A 21889-nucleotide genomic window follows, 5' to 3' on the forward strand; every position below is an offset into this window, starting at 1 on the left:
AGTTAAATCTTGTTCGTTCATATTTTTATTTCAACTCGTCTGGATTATTGTAATGGCCTCTATGAAGGTATTATTCAGGCCTCTCTCTCCAGACTGCAGATGGTCCAGAATGCGGCAGCTCACTTGCTGATGGGTACACGAAAATGGGAACACATCACCCCCATTCTCGCCTCTCTTCACTGGTTACCTGTGCATTTTAGGATTCAGTTTAAGAAATTGGTATTTGTTTTTAAATCTCTTAATGGTTTAGCACCTAAATATCTGTCTGACTTGATCAAGCTCTATGCTCCGCTAAGAGCACTTAGGTCTGCTGACCATTTGCTTTTAGTTGTCCCATGGGTAAAGTTGAAGAGCAGGGGTGACCGAGCATTTGCAGTGGCAGCCCCGAAGCTCTGGAATAGTTTGCCCCTCTACATTAGACAGGCTCAAACATTTGCTGTTATCTTGCCCAAAGACTTATTTCAATAGTCTGGCATTTGACGCTACATGAGAGCTGCTTCCTTTTATTGTCTTTATGGTGTCTTATTGTCTTCCTTTGCATTGTTGACTGTTTGTATCATTGATATTTTTATTATTGTGTACAGCACTTTGATAAACACTTGCTGTTTTTTAAATATAGGGCTTTATAAATAAACTTTGACTTTGAAGGAGGAGATGCATCCATGCCGAATAAAAGTATTATTTAAAAAAAATAATAATAAAAAATAAACCACAAACTTTTTAATGTTAGTGTATAATCAACAACTCATTAGTTTTAAATCATTATTTATGATTTGATTACATATATAGTCTTTACCTTGTACATAAGTGTTACCATTTCAAATACTTTTATGTTTTTTTACTTCTTTTATGTTTTTACTTTTACTTCTAATATAAGCTTGTGAGTCATGAACCAAACCAAACCACACGTTGGGATTCAGCTGTTGGTTAGTTTATAACTTAACATAAAACTACATAAATGAAAAAAACAAAAACAAAAAAATCCAAATCAAGGCAGAAAAAAAAACAAACAAAAAAAACTAGGCAGTATACTATTGTGCTGTATTCTTCAAATGATGTACTTTGACTTGTCTAATATGATTTACCTAAATTCTCGCTAAATCTCTTTAATTCAACACATATCATCTGCATGAAGCTTAACTGGAGTCTACTGCCAAAATCCTTTTGCTGTCCATGAAAATCAACCAGACTTGTATCATTGCAGCTTTTCTATAAAGAATTTCATCATTTTTTTTTTCTTGAAATGCAAGTCCGGCCATCTGCATAAGTGTAAGAAAAAATTCTCTCAATATACAAAATAATAATTTATTATCATCACCCACAAGACAATCATCTCTCTATCTGCCTTTATATTTTCACAGTTCTCCCCTGCAAATTACAGTTCACATGGCCTCAGTCCACCTTGCATACAATGAAGTTCAAACATGAACTGAATCTTGTGTCTCAAAACCTAGTTAGCTGTTTCAGTATCTAATGCCTACTGTTCATGGGCAGCTGTCTACATAAAGCATCAAAATCAAACTTCATAATTGATTGATTTGAGCCGTAACCTTATGTGTCTCTTATCTCATGGTGAAATTAAACATTTTAAATGATATATCACTACTTCCCATCAGTAAATCCTTCAGATCTCTTTGATATCTGAATTACAGTGATGACATGAACCAGGGAACAAAAAGTCTTAAATCTTCAGAAGAGATCTCAGTAATGCTTGAAATTGCTCACGGATAAAATTATCTTGGCTATGCTATTAAGCATAATTCTCTGTGTCCATTTTTTATTTATCCTAAAGGATTTTAAGAAAAATATTTTAGACAAAGTTGGTTCTTCAATAAAAATAACAGAACACAATTAAGTCTACTGAGCTACCCGTGAGCAATAAAATTCTCTTCTGGGTTGGCTCTATCCACTTTATTACATTAAAATTTCATTACTTGTTGCAACACATGATAAAATGACACCATTCACAAAGGAAACATGATATTCCCAAAAATTCTGGCCAAAATTAGGCATCTTAGGAGCTAGAATAATTTCACTACTTACAATTTCAGATAGCATTTGCATAGGTAGTGCATAATATGTAAGTCCTATAATTCCAGCCCAGACTCATTGGAAATATATGCCTGTGGCAACATTTCTATAAATTATATTGTCACTTTCTAGTGAAATGCCCAGTGAGCGATTATAGAAGTGTGTCTGGCAACGTTTTATTAGTTTGGCTGTTGTACATATAATGGCAATGTCCTGTGAATGGAACTCAAAGGTTAATATTCTATAACTTTTGAAAAACATTTACCATCTCCTACCCTAAACCTAACTGGACAGTGTTATCAAAAGTAAACATGAGATAAAAAACGCATTTGCTAAATCAACCGTTGAGCTGTTTTATCACGACTTGTGTTTTCACAGGGCTGACCTGCAAGTGCAATACTGTACCAGGTGGTCTACCAAGCAAGTTTACTACATTAAAAAAGCCATACATATAGAGCTTATGTGATGCAAACATCAAAATGTATTAGTTTACAAATCATGCACTTTAGTACAAGCATTTTTATGTCATAACATATTTTATTAATCAATAACCTGCCCTCATAATCATAATTTGTTAGAAAAAGGATAATTGTTGTTGGCGTTTTACTATCTCTAGTGTTAATTTCAGCTGAAAACTGCAGTGAATTCATTTGTAGGTACATTTTTGGAAACACGTTTTTCCAAGGAGCCTGTGCTTTATATTTCCCACTGAAATCCCAATAAAAATACCTCAGAAACTTATTGAGGTCTCCATGCTTCATGTACTCAAACACCATGATGAGAGGGTCGTCGTCCACACACACGCCATAGAACTTCACAATGTGCTCGTGCTGGAGGTTGGTGAGGAGCTCGGCCTCCCGTTGAAAGTCTTTTCTGGCAGTCAGGGTGGGATCTTTGAGAGTCTGAGAAACAGAAAGTGTGTTCACTCTAGGAGATGTACAGACAAGAATGAATGCACGGTGGAGAGCGGGATGCCACGTTTTTACTGAAGTCGTCCTCTAAGCAAGGAGAAATGAGATGGAGGTTAAACAAATATGCCTAATTGCATTTCAGGATGTCTGCCATAAACTGAAATGAGACAAAACGTACAATGAAAGGCCATAGCATGAATTCTCAAAACAAAAGTGGTGCAATGACACAACTTGCATAAACTTTTTCATGTTAAAGGTTAAGTTAATTGGGGAGTTTTCAAATAAAAGAATGAACATAAACAGGTAATAAATCAGAATGCAATGTCTTATTTTGCAGCATATTATTTGGATTATTATTTTCAACATTTTGAAGTAGTATTTGCTAAAAGCAGTTACCATTATGGAAAATATTTATTTAATTTTATTTTCTTATGTTTATTCTTTCATTCATTCATACATACCAAATTGTCTGACACATTTTTAGACCAAGATAAATTTGCTTTTACAGAACATTTTCAGCAGGCACACAAGAGATTTGATGATAGATTTTTCAGTATGTCATTCATTTTAATTTTTAGTTTCAGTTTTAATATTTTATGTGTTTTTGTCATTTTTATTACTTTTTTGTAAATATTTATATGTAGCTTTATTTTTTATTTCCGTTTTAGTGCTTTAGATTAAACTTTTTTATTTCAATTAGTTACCATGGCAACATTTCTATTTTCCTTTTTTTTTTTTTTTTTTTTTTTTTTTTTTTTTACTTTTTAGTTTATCTGTTATAAATATTTTATTTTCTTTCTGCTGTATTTTAATTAACATAAATAATTTTGAATAGTTTGTTAAAAATAGTTCTCTCAAAACTGAAAGTTACAACATTCATTCATACATCCTGATGTCAAACTTGCATGCTGTTATCAGGAAAGACAAAGCAATTGCATGGCTTTATCGAATGGCCGAAGGTAATTATAACAATTTTCAACATTCTGCAAGAGTATTTGTAATTTTATTTCCTGACACAGCTTAACCTAACATTACATGCATTACATTTCCCATCTGACAAATTACATCTCACTTTCTGGGAAATGCTAATTTTTAGACCTAGATAAATTTGCTTTGATAAATTTTTACCATATTAGAAATGTGATACTGTATATATCTACTGTATAATCCCAGGCAACTGTGTAGGATAGATGTCCTTATTAAAGCATTTATAAACACAACCATTTAATCTTCCCAGGCACTCCAAAGTGCTTACTAGTATTTTTATGGTGAGTCCTGCTCCTACCAATTAAATAATTTAGTCGTAATGGCACACGATGCAATTTGTTTTTACAAACAATTACAGAATTCCCCTGATCTCCCTGACACAAGCAGAGGGAGGCATTGTCAGAGATGGTGATGGTGAAGCACTCATTTCCGTCAGGGGAAGTGTTAGCTCCATGCCACTCAACGCAGTCCTGACGCGCTGTCTTTCTGTTGCAGCGTCCTGCCGTGGGACCTGGCCTGACAGCCCCAGGTTCATAAGATATCCTCATGACAGGAGTATTTTCTCAGCATCTTTGGTTATCTTTATGATATAATAGTTTCAATCGCTCTGGTGAGGCAGTACATTGGATTACAGGAGGAAGTTCAGATGTGGAGAGTGCTTTCCAATGGTTAAATGACAATACTGGCCTTAAGAAGCCATTCTTGACCTATTCTCAACTGGTTTTGAAAAAAAAAGGACCCATATTTTACATTGGACATTGAGTGGAAAACCAATATTTGGAGAGTGCTTTCCAGTGGTTAAATGATGTTATTAGCCTTAGAAAGTAGTTCTAGACCAGTTCTTAACTGGTTTTTCAAAAGCACCCATATTTTACATTGGACACAATAATAGTTTGGGATAAAGTAAAGACGATTTTTTCACTATGTACACACATTTTTTCACTATGTACACACACACACACACACACACACACCCCTCTGCCATTCTATTAAGAACCAGTAAGAACACAAAACTGCATTTAATTCAGTTATTTTGGATTTAACAAGAACAAGATAGGGTGATGCTCGTTTTTTCTTTTTTTTTAGCTATTAGAATTTGACTGGATTGTAAAAAGTTGGTGAAACAAAAATGGTGTACCTTTAACCTAGTTAAAAGTAAAGCCTATAAAGTAAAAAAAAAGAAATTTTGACCCAAACTTTTTTAGACTGTGTGAAATGAGAGCAGGAATTTGCTTTACTTTTACAATGCACATTCCTGGTAATGGAATGGAGTGCACAGGATCAGTGCATCTATTTTGAGAAAAGTCAAAGCAAAGCCAAGTCAGAAGAAGATGCTTTTAACTGCAAAAACATGCCTTACCTTCACAGCCACCAGCATCTTATCTTTGGTGGGGCTGAGGTTGTAACATTCGGCCAGAAACACCTTCCCGAAAGCTCCCTCGCCCAGCTCTCTCTTCAGAACAATGTCCCTCCGTTTAATATGCTGCACATCTGAAAGACAAATGCAGAAAGAGAAAACCATACCGGCTATTAAATTTGTGTTTTGTATGTCAAGGTCATCAGTTCACAGTGATGCAGCAAAATGAGACGTTTTAAAGGAATAGTCATATGCATGTGTTTATTTATATTTTGAATTAGCATTTATATTTTCAGTTTCATTTTAATTTTTAGTTGAATTTTTAGTTGAAATTGTATCTGCTTTTGCCATTTTTATTTGTTTTAGTTTATTTAGCACTATTTGTTTAAAAAACGTTTTTGTAAAGTTATGTAATTTTAGCACTTCATCTTAAACTTACTTTTCAGTTAGTTACCCATAAGATTAATATAATAAACTAAAATGAAATAAACTGAAATAAAAATGAAAAAATATCTATATAGACATTAACAATGAAAAACAACAACAAAGTTACTAAAACAAACTAAAATGAAAACTGAAAATTTAAGATTAAAAACTACTTTAAACTGTACCTGAGTGATATTAAAACAGCCAGAGCAACATTTCTAATTTAGTTTTTCATCTAATATTTATATTTCATTTTAGCTTCATTTAATTTAATATAATGAATTAAAAATGATTTTTTTTTAATTGGTTACTATGATTTGTTGTACAGCATGTCTTGTTTTACACAGAACATAGCATATAGGTTTGAAATTATTTATTTATGTATTTATTTTAATGAATAAAAAACAAGAAGCACTGTCAGTGAATCAACGCCCATAATATTTGATCATACAATCATGAGAAAGGTCTAGGTATGCAGTAATCCCAATAATATCATCATAGGAGACAATTTCCCTCAGGAACAGGTGGCAAAAATGAGTGTGGAAAACCGAGCCAAATGAAATATGATTGACAGGTTATCTGTATGCGCCCGTTGTGCGTGTTGTTTACGCATATGTGTACAAGTGTAAATAACGGCTTCAATCGTGAGTTATTCGCATTGTGTAAAAGGTCAGTTCCCGTGCAGATGGTGTTCTAGAATTGCTGCTCGTAGCCACAGCTGGATATTTTCTGTGTGTGTGTGTGTGTGTGTGTGTGTGTGTGTGTTTTTTTTTTTTTTTTTTTGTCTCCTGAGTTCTCTTTTTTAAAACAAAAAAACAAAAACGAGTGTGATGCAAATGAGAGTCAATTGTATAAAGGTCTCTTTTTGCCATCTGTTGGGAACTCACCTGGGACTTGTAATGCTTTGCCATCAATGTTCATTGTCATTTCCAATTATTTGTGTGAATTTAAAGTAGCTTTAAAAACAAAAATGCAAAAAAGACTTCAAATATGACTACACACAAACATAACACCCTCTCTTTTCCTGTATCCAATCTTGCACTTCAAATAAACACATCTACTCACTGGCCTCTACCAAATGTTTTATTAATAAAGGCAAATGATTATGTACTGTAGATATAAGTTTCTAAATAAATCAACAGACACAGGCTATTATTCACACACACATTATGTAAACATATATCATATATCCTTTTATACTGCTGTCAGATCAAAAAAATAAAAAATAAAAAAACCTTTGCGCATGTCCAAACCGAAATGATTTGTTGTATTGCTTCAACTTCTTGTGGTTGCTATGAAGTCACACAGAGATATTGTGTTGTCTAATATGTGCTCTTTAGATATTAATGTGTACCTTTCAAGATAATAATATGCATATTTTAGAGATAAATAAAATACAAAAAAGTACCATTTGAAAAGGTAGCAACCCAGTGACAGGTTTTGTGCTTTTTATCTGAGTGTAGAATAATGGAAAAAAATGGCAATGCAAATTGAAGTGTGTTTGTGGATATAAAATGCATTATGAAAGTATTCATATGCCTTCTAATGCACCTTGTAATAAGCTGAATGTGCTTTTATAGCCTTTTGCTGTAACCAGAGTTTATATAATCTAATAATTTATAATACACAATTTTACAATAATTATAATACTTATAAATGCACATTTATTGTTATACCTTTAAAGAATGTGATGCATCAAAGCATATGATCAACAAGTACATCAGTCACATTCTAACATTTTAAAAATGTTATTGTTGCATTACTAGATGAGTATTGTAATGCATTCGGATACAATAAATGTGATTTTTATAAGTACAATTACTATGAAAAACAATATATGATGCATTAAAATGTGAATTATGAATACTTTTATAAAATGTATTCTGGTTTCAAGTTAAGTGTTTATTATTTTTTTTAATTTGTTGACAAACTGTCAATAAAACAGCTTAAGGCAAGGTTATATCTAGTACACCTTGCCATAAGGACAACAATATTGTTTATAATTACAATTATTAAGAATGTTATTTATTTAAGAAAACTTATATATACTGGATAATGAATTTATGTTAAGTTAATTGTTTATTAAAATATTAATAATGCACATTATAATCAATCATATATTTTATTTTATATAATAACTAATTATAAAACCACATTTATTTTTGCCCTTATGGCAAGATATTGTACTGATTATAATCTTGCTTAAAGTTCTTATTTAATTGACAGTTTGTAAATAAATTATATATTTTAATAAACACTTAACTTAAAACCAGTAAGTGTTTCATAAAGTATACAAACTGTTAATAAAACAGCTTTAGACAAGTATGGCACCTTGCCATAAAGGCAACAAATCTTACTGATCATAGACACTTGAGCCAGTGAGAGACATCCAGTATCAAGTGCTACAATCATCACTGACGCTCAGAGACTCAAGCAGCAGGGCTCTAGCAGATTGAAGCAGGATCAGGTCAAGTCTGGAGCACCTTCCTGTCCCCAAAAACCTCATTTATATTCACTTGTTCTTCCATTAAGTGGTCCACTGGGTTTGTCCCATCCTCTGAGAACAATTACAGGTGTACCTGCCATAAGAGTCTGGGATGGGTTAACTTAACTTTCAGCTTCCCACCCAACCGGTAAAGCCCAGCTCCACATTTTTTACCACAATCTGTTTGTGGAAGGACTTTGACTTACAAAGGCACTATCCTGAGACTCACTGTCATTTATTTAATCCTTACCCTGGCCGAACCTGTATTAGCCCCTGAAGGCTGAATTTAGGAGAGCACACAGGCAAGTGCATTTATCACAGCAAAAATCTATGATTAGAAATAGTGCCATTCATTCTTACTGACGCAATCAAGATTTCTCAATTTAAAGGAATTCCTCCAGTTCATGCAGACCATTAATTTAAAATGCAAAACAAGCTTACTCTGAAAGCATCACTGTGGTGTTATAACCATGAATATATATGACTGCCCACATTTACATATTCAAGAATTTGGCATGTCCTGGTGAAGAGTTAACTAGCCCAGTATGTAGACCTAAACCAAGGTTCGTACAATATTCTGAATTGAATGCCTTTTGAATTATAATTCCTGAATTTGAATTGAGGAAAAAATAACAAATTTAAATTTTCTGCATCTTAAGGAAGTAGACTTAAAATGAATCAAAGTTAAGAGAAATTCACAAATGTAATGTCATTTTTAGTTTGAAAAGAAATAAATTAAATACAAATTTGCATTTGAGGGAGTAGAAATAAAATGAAATGAATTCAAAGAATTTCATAAATAATAAGTGTCATTTTCGGCTAGGAATGTATAAATAAATAAAAAATTCTATTTTAGTATAATTAAACAACTCAAATTCAAGGAAATTCACAAATATAATGTGCAGTTTTTGACTAGAAATAAAAAAATGCAAAAGAAAATAAATGTATAAATAATAAAATGCTACTATTTTTTCATTAATTTAGGGCAGTAGATTTAAAATGGACTGAAATTTAAAGATGAAGATAAATTATGCGAATTTTAATTTAAAAGAGTATAATTAAAAATCAACTGAAATTCTCAAATGAAATATGTTTCTTTTTTCAACTAGAAAATAAATGTGTAAAATTAAATTAAAATGTACTTAAATTCAAAGAAATGCACAAATGCAATTTTAATTTTAAACTAGAAGAGGAGCATATAAATAAAATACAAAATACTCGAAAATGAATCACGTAGAAGACAATAATACTAAATTTGTTTACTCTGCACGTGTGCAAAAATGTTCAAAAATATGGCTGATCAGTTGTTATTAGGCACCCGGTTTGTGACTGTGTCCAACTTCACTGAGATGGTTTGATGAGATGGTAGTCCAACTGTGAGCAGCAACAATAGATGGACTGAATCAGAATCTTTGTGAATGTGTGCACATTCAGAGCTCCATTAAACCTGACCTGCATTAATTTACAGTGCGCTTTTTCAGAGCGGATGCCTTTGTCTTCTCACTCTCAAGCCTGATAAATTCAGCTTGTCATTAAATGTTACCTTGAAACAATGCAGTCGAAGTATTTGTGTCCAGAACAATGAAGGTGCACACAGGAGACATCAGCATGGACATGTCTTATCTAAACGTCCCGAGCAGTTCAGTGTGAACAGAACGCAAAAACACGGTCAATGCTGGATACAAATATCAGCAGTCATTGTCACTAACCTGATGAAGTGGAGAAATGAACGGATATTGCAGAAATACAATAAAATAATTGTTTTTTTTTTCAACTGAAGCTGTAAAATGGAAGTCATTGTTTTCATTTCTTACATATATAATTGCAGTGTGGCTCTTGCTACACATTCATAAGTTACTTTTAATGGAATGCATTAAGCTGTAGGCAAGTATGTTTTTAAATAGTATTATGTAAGTGACAAAGGCATCTGATAACAGTTATATTTTACAAATATTTTTGAATTTAAAATGTCTGTTGACTATCTGGATATATTTTAAAATAAAATTTATTCCTGCGATGCAAAGCTGAATTTTCAGCATCATTACTGCAGTCTTCAGTGTCACATGATCCTTCAGAAATCCTTCTAATATGCTGATTTGGTGCTAAGTTATTAATAATGGTTTTTATAATTATCAGTGATAAAACATGTCAAATGAAACACACACACACACACACACACATAAATGGATCATCTGGATCATATATAGGGTGACCAAACGTGACATTCAGGACACTTCCTGGCCAGGATCTCTATGTTGCCAAAAATATTAAGGTTTTGGCTTTGGTTTCCTGTTTTCATACTTAATGAAGGTAATGATCGTTTGACCAATAACATGGAGACATTGTAGGTAATCGACCAATTGTGGTGCGTGTGAAGGTGGGATCTACAGAGAACGGTCAAAGCGATGCAAATACGTGTACATATTAGCGTTGGACTTTAAGCAGCACTGAGCATACCGATCGGTGTATGACATCAAAGTACCGTGAGAGCAATTCAAAAGCACAAGAAGCCGTCTGCTCTCTAGAGATCTCACGGTACTTTGTCATACAACAATTGGTCTGCGCAGCGCAAACAAAGCCAAAACGTGGATATTTTAGGCAATATAGAAATCCTGGCCAGGACGTGTCCTATCATATATGACATTTTGTTTTAGTGGAGGGACATAATCTGACAATCTGATAAATGTGCCAGACACAGCACTGCTCAAAATCATCCATATTTGCAATGCACAGTCAGGATCGTATATTTATAGCCTTTGTACTCACCGGAGCTCATTGTACATGCTAGTGCACTCACTTCCTCTAGAATACTGCTACCTGAATAATGATCTTCAGTCTATTGCATGTGATCCAGACTCTGTATTTCCCATGACTTATGCCAGAAATCCCAGCGGCAAATATTTCATGATTAATAATTTAATAAATTAAAGAGCAATCTCACAGAGAAAGAGAGAGAGAGAGAGAGAGAAAATGTCCTGCTCTTCTGAAATTAATGTGCTATGTCAACATGATCATATGTTGCGTGATCTATTTGGTAAAAAGCAAAGTATATATATTCTTGTATATCTCTATATTTATATATCTATATGGATATAGGTGAAGCTAAACTCTAGTTGGTGTTAGTTGGTGCTAACCACCAAATGAGATGCTGTGTAGTTCAGGCATGAACACTTCTTGGGTTGAAAAGGAAAGTAAATGCAGCACAACTCAATTGTAATTGCAGAATAGCTTGTGTGAGTCAGTCATCTTATGGATTCCTGAAAAGTCAGCATGTCATGGCTCAAGGGACTCGCTTACTTGAATCTGTGCAACAGCTTCCTTTCAAATACACCTACTGCAGCAGTCTACAGATAAAACGTAATCAAAGTTATATTATTTATTTGTCAAAATTCCTGTATAAATTAAACTCTTGTAGGGACATTTCACATTTGTCATATTTCATATAAAGTATTAAGCCTATTTTAGTATCATATTGATTTATTATTTTCTTCATTGGGACATTAATGAAAATTAAAGCCATTTTCCCACAAATTACCATAATGCATTCAGATTTTACTTTTGAGTTCCCATTAATTTCTGATTAATGTATTACAGTAAAAGAATACAATAATGCATGTATATGTTTTTTATGAATTTTGTTTACATTTTGCATTATAAAGTATTACTTTGTGTAAATAAAATCTAAATATGTTTATATATATATATATATATATATCTATATATATATATATATATATATATATATATATATATATATATAATTTATTTATTTTCTCTCTTTTTTTGCAGTTTATGCAACATTTAATGCTATGTTTGCATGAATTTAAGGCTTTCTGCTCTGATTTAAGAACATTTTAAGACCAGCAGAAACCCTGCTGTAATGATAATATGATAAATACATATACATATTATTTTCTTCATTTTGATTAGGGGTTAAAATATGCCTTGCTTCACTTTTGTAAGATCTGCCTTGCAATGCAAATGCTCTAAGCTGAAGTCTGCATGTTGTATTCTTTATGGATTTGGACTGTGATAAGATTTCTAAAAATGTCAACTGTTAACTGGGTGAAACTGCTCTGATACCAAACCCACACTCCTCACTCTACTACTGTAGTTTATGTTCTATCTATAAAAGAAATCATGAGCTGAACCTTGGACCTTTTTTACAAGGTGTATCTTTATATAAATGATTCAGCTTACTATAGCTTGTGCATAAAGTGCTTTCTAGTAGCCCAGAGCCAGAGAAGTAAAGATATACCCTCTCTTAAGCAGCTAACTGTCATTTAAATATCACACACTCATCAGATGTGTGCACGCCATGATGGTTATGTATCCACAGCCATAAAGATTTCATGCCATCCATTATGCATAAAGAGTTAATTTATTCATGAGGGCAAAATGTGATTGTCCTCTGCCTTTGGATTCCTTTTCATAGCCATCAGTTCACCCTGTGAATAGACCACTGTTTTGTGCCTGGAATATAAATAGACTGTGTGTGTTGATGTGTGCAAGTCTGTGTCTCCATATATACCATACTGTGTTCTATAAAACAATCAGTGCCCCTTTTAGCTTTTTAAACTGCTTATGTAAAACCCTTATGTAAAGTCACAAGTATATTTGTTCCAATTAATTACATTAAAGGTCTAAACTAAGACAACATTTGGTCCAGAAAAGTCATTTGGAAGGCTTCAGTCACAACAGACCCCCAAAATAGCAAATTAATATATTAATGAATAATGTTTTACAAACAACAGAGTTGGCATTTGTTCCCATGCACTCTGCAATAAGTGCAAGCTACGGCTATCCAAAAGTCATCTATTTTTAACACTATTGTGCTAATTCACACATCTTCATAGTGACCCATATACTGTGCTATATGAAGAGGATATACTGTAGGCTAGTTAAAAGGTCTACAGTGGAGACCTTTCATAAACACAGAGATTATTTCCATCACCATTTAAAAATATTCTTTCTGAAATATGTGATATGTGGCCATGAAGAAGTATTTCTTTTTTTTAATGTGTAAAATTCATGTGGCTTCCCTTAGAAGCACCACCTAGAGTCACTAGAGTTCAATCACAGTGGTATTCATAAACATTTTATTTCCGTTAACGTAGGTACAGTATTCCTGAGTGAAAGAGTATTATTAGTTGGTGTATTATTTTATCCTTCAGGAATTAGATTTATTACAATTTAAAATGTTTCAACTATTTTAAAATGTAAATTTAAATGAATTTTCAGCAGCATTCCCCCAGTCTTCAGTGTCATGTGATCCTTCAGAAATCATTCTAATATGCTGATTTAGTGCTGTAGAAACATTTCATATCAATGTTGAAAACAGCTGTGCAGCTTAATAGTGGAAACTGATACATTTGAATAGAAAATTCAAAAGAATAACATTTAACTGAAATATAAATCTTGTGTCAGGAGGGAATTCCAGGTTTGTGTGTGTACGGAACAAAAACTCACTTTTGAAATTGCCATGACTGACACTGTGGTAACCATAGCAAATTTTGGCATCTTATTTTTGGTAATATTACAGTGACCAAAGACTCGTTATGCTCAGAGATTTTAATTAAACCACCTTTGTCAACAGAGCCGTCATGTTTTGTTAATGTTTGGAAGGTTGCTTGGCAGAGCGCGCGCTCTTGAAGGGTTGCCATGTCCACTTTTTAAAAGCAACACTTTTTGAGCCTCTTCGGGTTTGTTGTTTGGGCAGAGCTCATAAAACAATCCAGTTTATAGAGTTAATAAAGTAGGCAAGCCCAGGTCGCAATATTTTGGTATGTGGCTTATTTCCAAGATAACACATTTGGATTTAAGTTTATTATGGCCTTTTTCTTATTCTTGCACTGCACATACACAAATCTGATATGCTGTCCTAGGTCCTCTGCAATTTTCAATATACATGTTGCTCCTTGGTAATATTATTATAAAATATGGGATTTGTTTCCACTGTTATGCTGATGATACTCAACTATATATCTCAACAAGACCAGATGAAATTTCTAAATTATCTAAGCTAACAGAGTGTGTTAAAAATGTAAAAGATTGGATGGCCAATAATTTTCTCCTGTTAAATTCAGATATGACAGAGATATTACTTATTGGACCAAAAAACTGTACACAGAATCTCGTAGATTACAATTTGCAACTAGACGGATGTACTGTTACTTCCTCTACAGGCAAAAATCTGGGTGTTATATTAGACAGCAACTTATCTTTTGAAAATAATATTTCCCATGTTACAAAAACTGCATTCCTCCATCTTAAAAACATTGCCAAGCTACAAAACATGTTACCTGTTTCTGATGCAGAAAAGCTAGTTCATGCATTCATGACCTTTAGACTGGACTATTGTAATATACTGCTAGCTGGTTGTCCTGCATCTTCAATAAACAAGCTACAGGTAGTCCAAAATGCAGTGGCTAGAGTCCTTACCAGGACAAGAAAATATGATCATATTACCCCAATTTTACAGTCTCTGCACTGGCTACCTATTAAGTTCCGTATCAGTTACAAAATATTATAACTTACCTATAAGGCCCTTAATGGTTTAGCTCCTGCGTACCTAACTAGACTTCTACCATGTTATAATCCATCACGCTCCCTAAGGTTGCAAAATGGATAGCAAAGTCCACTAAAGGAGGTAGAGCTTTTCTTGCATTTGGCTCCCAAACTCTGGAATAGCCTTCCTGATAATGTTCGGGGTTCAGACACATTTTCTCTCTTTAAATCTAGATTAAAAACACATCTCTTTGGCCAAGCATTCAAATAATGCATCTCATAATCTTGGACTACAATTATATCTGATCAAATGCACATTATTATTCTTTAGCTTGGGTTAAACAAATTAATTTTACTTGGTCGGAACAGCAGCCATGCTAATTATGTCTCTATTTGTTTCTCTGTTGTAACTAGGATTTATACAAGCTCCAGTCTGGATCCAGAACACCTGAGAAGAGATGATACCAACCCCTAAGAGGACCTCAGATGATGCCAACCCTGAAACAACATGCAGAACTACCCAATTTTGCTGTAAGTTTGACTGCATCATATAATAATTGCTGTTAATAGTGTTCATCGTCTGTTTGATTTTAATAGATTTTTCTGTGCATTTCTGCCATATGCACATAAACTGACAGTCACCACTGATAAGCTACTACTAAATATTGTAGAAACTTCATTTTCTGTAAAGTTGCTTTGCAACGATTTGTATCGTAAAAAGCGCTAATCAATATAAATAAACTTGAATACACATTTAAATACATCATTAACAACTAGTTGTTCAGTTCAGTCCATTACAAACTGTGTAAAATTTCTTCAAATGCAGTTGTACTCACAAGTGGTCGGCTTGTTGCAGTTGTGTCCATGTCGAAAGTACTGCGGGTTCTCGATGACAGGAATGCGACTCATGCCAATTACCACGGCATCAGGTCCCACATCGAGAGAGCAGGGTGTAACGATACCATGGTTGACATGATGAAGAGGGCTTGCAGAGTCTTCCTCACCGCTGATGACTGCCACTGGCCCTGTAGAGCAAGCATAACGTAATGATAAACCTACAACAGACTGAATGTTACAGTATTTTGAAGTATTCAAAAAAAAAAAAAAAAAACAAAGATGGCTTTGATCCAAATCAAGCACTGATTAATATCTTTGTAAAAAGCCTAAGGAGACATTAGACTTTAAACACTAGCTAAACGGGATGACTTAACAACCATCAGCTCATTTCACAACATTAAACCTTCACAAGACTACAAAGATGTCAAAAACTCTTTCATCAAGTTAATTTGTTTATTCATTGTGAAATTGACTGGTTGAAAATCATCTAAATTTGCTACCTGAGTGAAAGCTATTGAGCTGAACTGGGGAATTGGGAAGGAAGGAGGGTGTTACTGCTGATAAACATATAATTTTCAACAAGCCCACCTCAAAATAGGACTCTTTAAAACAGCCCGTTGTTCACAAGCACACTCAGGGGACAGGTTTAAACATGGCCAACCAAACAAATAATCAACACAAAGGGACTGAAGTACTGAATGTACAGTAGTCTCCTCAAATGTCTAAAATCTGTTTGAAATGCTTCAGACTTGGACAGATATCTGTAAACTCACCTAATGAGCATCATTTCACTGAATTCATTCCAAGCTGAGCTCTTGTCAGTTAATGTTTGATGTGAAATTCTGTTATGCTAATGTGAAAATGAATCCCAATTATCTGAATACCCAGATTTTTTAATGAAATCTCTGTAGCTCTTTTCCAAAACCTAGTGAGCTGCCTTTCTGTCTGCCTTTCTGAGGGCTGCAGGAATGAGTCCTAAAATCCACAAATAAAATTTCTGGTTACATTGTCCTGATTTCTCTGGGTTTTTGGTTAAATAGCTGAAATGAGCTCATGGTATGTTTTATTCTACAACATGAATTTATCAGTATTATCCCACTCGTGATTTAAGCTTGTACGTTTCTTTATAATGGCAAGTGATTAAATTGAACTACAGAGCTTGTTGAGAACATTAAATGTCATCACGACAAACAGGTAAATTCAGATAACTCCACTTTTACAGCCTTGTTATGTTTATAATGGACCTCTTACAAACTCTAATTTCTCAAATTTCAACTCACACTTTATAACTTGTAGATTTTAAATAAAGATTGAAAGAGTTAAGAGCTTGGTGGTGGGTGTCACTGAGGTCATTTGTCTGCTGTAGTTTATAGCTTTAGCTTTTTACTTCTGACGATTGTATTTAGACTTGAGAATTCATGCAAGTTTTGTTAATTTGTGAAGATTATCTTGTTAAACAAAACATGTTAGTATCAAAAAATATGTGAAAAGTGGTAAAAAAAAAAAAAAAACAGCACCTGTGGTTGCCAGAACTTTACCATAAAATAGATAGCAATGTTTTAGGTTTTACTGATTTAACTAAAATTGACAGCATAACCTTATTTCATTAATTGATATAATTTTAATATACCAACCTATCATAGTACTAATATCTGTTTTGTACCTTTGTAATACACTGACAAACACACAGCAGTTATTTCAATAAAAAAAAATATCAAATGTGAAGTGTCACTCAGTGAATTCTGGGAATGTCAGTTGAAAGTTTTTCACAGTAAATCACACGTTAAATGAATATTCACTTCTTAAAACTAAATTTAACAGTATTTTACTATGGAATTATATTAAATATAAAGTTAGATCTATTACAGTTATAAAGGTTTTCACCGTAGCAAATTTTTTACATTCTTTTACAAATAGAAAAATCCTGGTGGGATTTGTTGAAGGAAATCAGAGTGAAGCTTTGGGTTTGTCATCTGTATAGCCCTAGTTCACACACACACACACACACACACACACACACACACACACACACACACACACACACACACACACACACACACACACACACACACACACACACACACACACACACACAGGAAATACAGGGTAAAATAGTCACTTTTTAATAAGAATGAACTCCACAAGCCATCCAAGACTAGTTTTCGTGTAGTCTAGATCCATTTTGGTTTTGTCCTCTCTGTGATGGATACACATCAAGCAAATTGGCCAAATATAGAAATCTTCAAAGCCCACTTAAGTCTTTGTGCCCAAGATGCTTTCAAATGCTGTCTAGGTAGGTAGGCAGCTCACAAGGTGAGTTCGTCATATTTTGTGAATTTCCAAAGCTAACATCAGAAATAATAGTTTTTCATCGAATCAATAAATCTCACCAGCTTGTGTCAGTAGCAGTTGAAGAGACCAGAAAGTGTTTTTTTTTGTTTTGTTTTTTTTCTCACCTTGACTGTCTCAGGGTTATGGAGCATTGCCCAGACTTGTAGGTGTAACCCCCGCAAATACAACCCTAGGTGCAAGGTGTGTGAAGTCTTGCCATAACTGCAGAGCCACAGGCAAGACACAAACACCAGACTGAAAGTGACATGCACAAGTGATATGGCTTGCTTATTCGTGTTGAATTTATTAGGCTTTGAAGGCATAAGATTTTAGTTTTAGTCTCCATGTTTTTAAATTGCATATTTGACCACAACAGTTTCTTTTGTATATTCTGGATCTGCTAAATGTCTTAAACCTACATGAATGTCAGATTGATTAAGTTTTGCAATCTTCTGCAGTTCTCTGAACTTGTGAAGCCTCTACTCAGTAGCTCATGTTGTGACAGAACATAGGTAAAAATGAACATAGCCACATGTCTTTTGAGTTTGACATTTAGGGTCCTAGTGAGAAATGATGCTTGTTGACACAAAGTAAGTCTGAGAGTTCAATATTGAACATTTGAGTGTAAAACTTGGTGTTCCCAGTCATATCTCACTCTGAGGGATACAGACCACCGTTATGGATGGTTCTTCATGAAGTAGGCTGTAGGAAATTTATGACTCCTCCATTGGGCCAATCATTTATTTTGTTTACGATTGTATAAAAAGCTCTGGGAGAAAAGCTGGAGCATATTTTATTCTACAAGAATGCTCAACCTACCAAATGCATCATACACATTTATTTTGTCTTTAGCCACTGATGTTATTGGGAGGAATCTCACAAAATGCCAAGGTAATTTTGCCCTTAAAAAAATTATTTACATATTTATTTATTGAATTAAGAAAATCAAGTATATTTTAAGACTTTTTGACATGATAAATACATTTACCCTAAACATATTCTCACTAGATCTGGAGGTCTTAATTTAGATCTGGATGTTGTGTTTTTGAGTTTTTGTTTTGAGTTTTGTTTGAGTTTTTGTATTTATATATATTTATTTACAATTATTCTAAATGGTAACTCTGATTGGATTCTCATTACTATTAAATCAGCATAAATTAAATAAAACCAGTATAACAATTACTACCATGATGAATATTACATGCTATACATGAAAAATAAATACATTTATATAGTAATGATTGAATGTTAATGGGAACATGCAATGAATGAATGCAATGCAATAAATAAATAAATAAATAAAGCTTGTCATTGTATACGACCATATCAGTTCTCGAACAATATGTTACAAGGGTGTACAAAAATAACCATAAACTCAGTAGTCAATAACATTCTGACACTATAGTGAATTGACCTAAAAACAGAATCGTAGTCGACATGTGGATAACAAGAAAAAACTACAAATCAACATGCAATTCACAATGTTACCAGGCTCCATGTACATTAGAAAGGCTAACCAAGCACAATACAAGTATGGGCCCAGCTTGATTCCTAGTCTACACTAGCACACAATCTCCTGAACTGAAGTGCAATGAAAAAATAAAGAGCCGCTTTCATCAGTCACACTCCAGCCGTTTGAGCAGAGGGAGGTGTGATCAAAACTGATTTCGTTGCATCATCCTGGGCAGTCGGTGGTGGGCCACGATTGAGCAGGGGCCATTAAATATTTATCTTTTATTACAGAGTCGCAGGGAGCTCACAGAAACATGTGATCATTCAGATACTGACAGTTAGACTGCTATCGATCAGGCTACTGCGTGGCCCCATGACTTCACTGATCCAACAGTGCAAAAAAAACTCTGTTCAACGAGCCACATTCAAAACCCACAGCGGTAGGCCCAGACGCATAGAAAATAGATTTGGACTGTTTAAGTGCTAGTGCAGCACTTCATACTGCACTCAAATAAGAGAACACTACAGGCTGCATGGAGACTAAATGTTGCAAACATATTCATTCCAATTGCTGCAAATGATCTTATAACACAAACTGCTTAAGGTTGTTTCTGCCACAGAATACAAATAATAAAAAAGTAATATTACAATTCTGAAAAAAAAAGTTCCAATTGTGAAACATAATCAGAATTCCATATTTTTACATCTCACTTTTTTAAAAAGGTAATTGTGACTTTTTTATCTCACAGTTCTGACTTTCTTCTCACAATTGTGAGATTATTTTTATTTCTGTCAATTCTGACTTTTTTTTCTCAGTATTAGGAATTTATATCTCACAATTCTGACTTTATATCTTGCAATTCTGACTTTTTTTCTCTTTTTCTTCTTTTTATCACACATATATCTCACATGAAAAGTATGAATTGAGATTTAAAGGGAAAATTCTGAGATAAAAAACCACAGTCACTTTTATTTTATTTTAGTATTTTTTCCCCCTGTGATGGAAACAAGCTTTCATAGATTTCTGTTGTGTAATTTTTTTTTTTTTTTCATTATAAACACATTTACCACTGATTTAGTGACATGACATTGACTGTCTCAATAACATACGGTACTATTACACTGGCCTACAAATACAAAACATAGCAACCACTGCCTTATTGACCCATTATTTAATTAAATAAATATATATATATATATATAAATAAAAACAAATAAATATATAAACCAAAATAGTTTTTATTTCTGAAATAAAATTTAAATGCCATTTGATAAATTAAAAATGCATGTAACAACAAGGTAACATACTACTGTTTGAAACAAACATGTGCAACATGCATTGTTTCACATACTATTTTTACCAACTAGAAAGCATTATACAGTGTATACTGTGCAGTATATGAACTGCATTCTAAACAGAACCATACATTTGTTAATGGTTAAGACTGATCGATAATCAGTCTCAGTTTTATGGGTTGCATTAACTTGAGTGTGTGGTTTATTGTTATCTATTATGGTAATCAATGTAAACTTCTATGAGAAACTGACTGTCGAAAGAACCTGGCAATAAAAACAAAGCCTTTTTTATTTTAACCAATCCCATACAGGTTATTCAATTATTCAAGAACACAACCACCATTTAAATAATGAAGTAAAGACAGCCAATAACTGATTACAACACCAGCATGGGTTCAATCACAACTTGAGGAGTCTAGGAAATACATCTGCAAATACCATGGCAAACACAAATACACACCAGCTAATCTTAAATTTGCAGGACAGATAATCACAGAGGTGAGCAACTGTCACCCAAAATCTGGGATAGCATAATGGGCTCAATCAGACACAGTGCTGGAGGCAGGAATGTAATTATTGTCTGATTCTCCTCAAGTCGTGCCGCAGATGGTTACATAACATGTATCAAATCAGCATTTCTTTTTAGCTTTCTAGTTAATTCTAGATAGAATTCCACGAGTAGTCCAAGCGGTTCATTAAAGCCAAGCAATACACACACACATATACACACACACACACACACACACACACACACACACACACACACACACACACACACACACACACACACACACACACTCGCAGGGGCCCTTGGAATATATTTAGCTGCTTTTAAATCATAATGCAGCTGTGTTAATCCCATCCCAAGAACAAAGAGACAAGTTCACAGGAACAAACATGATCAAATCGAGGACAAAATGAGATAATGTGCAAAACACTTAATTTAATAATTTAAAACTTGTTAAAAATAAAGCCATTTTTTGTTTTCATGTCGTGTCTGTGACCCTGTTACAGTGTCTAGAACACAGGGATTCCCCTGTCAGTACTGTTTTTGCTCATCAAAGGCAAATATGATAAATATTTCATTTAGATTCATGAAGCTATTTATAGTGGATTACCAGAGTTGCTTTTTTGATGGAGAGAAATAAGTATATAAAAGCATTTTATTTAATAATACAATTAATCATTTTATATCCCCAGAGAGAACCTTTTAGAATAAATGTAATTTGTGCTGATTACATTTTTTTTTTTTATTACCATAATGAGAAT

At 33.6% G+C, this 21889-nt stretch overlaps 1 protein-coding gene across 1 annotated transcript in view; it reads right to left on the minus strand.

Moving 5' to 3' along the window:
• Window positions 1–2330: 2330 nt before the first annotated feature.
• Window positions 2331–21889, minus strand: part of LOC109070444 (NT-3 growth factor receptor-like) — a 109018-nt gene continuing 89459 nt past the window's right edge. The window contains exons 12-14 of the mRNA XM_042727225.1: window positions 15541–15729; window positions 5290–5420; window positions 2331–2933 (exon numbers count right to left, since the gene is read on the minus strand). Coding sequence (XP_042583159.1) covers window positions 2490–2933; window positions 5290–5420; window positions 15541–15729 — 764 coding nt within the window. The 3' untranslated portion in view covers window positions 2331–2489. The remainder of the gene's footprint in view (window positions 2934–5289; window positions 5421–15540; window positions 15730–21889) is intronic.

The sequence above is a fragment of the Cyprinus carpio genome, chromosome B7, assembly GCF_018340385.1.
Source record: "Cyprinus carpio isolate SPL01 chromosome B7, ASM1834038v1, whole genome shotgun sequence".
NCBI classification, from domain to species: domain Eukaryota; kingdom Metazoa; phylum Chordata; class Actinopteri; order Cypriniformes; family Cyprinidae; genus Cyprinus; species Cyprinus carpio.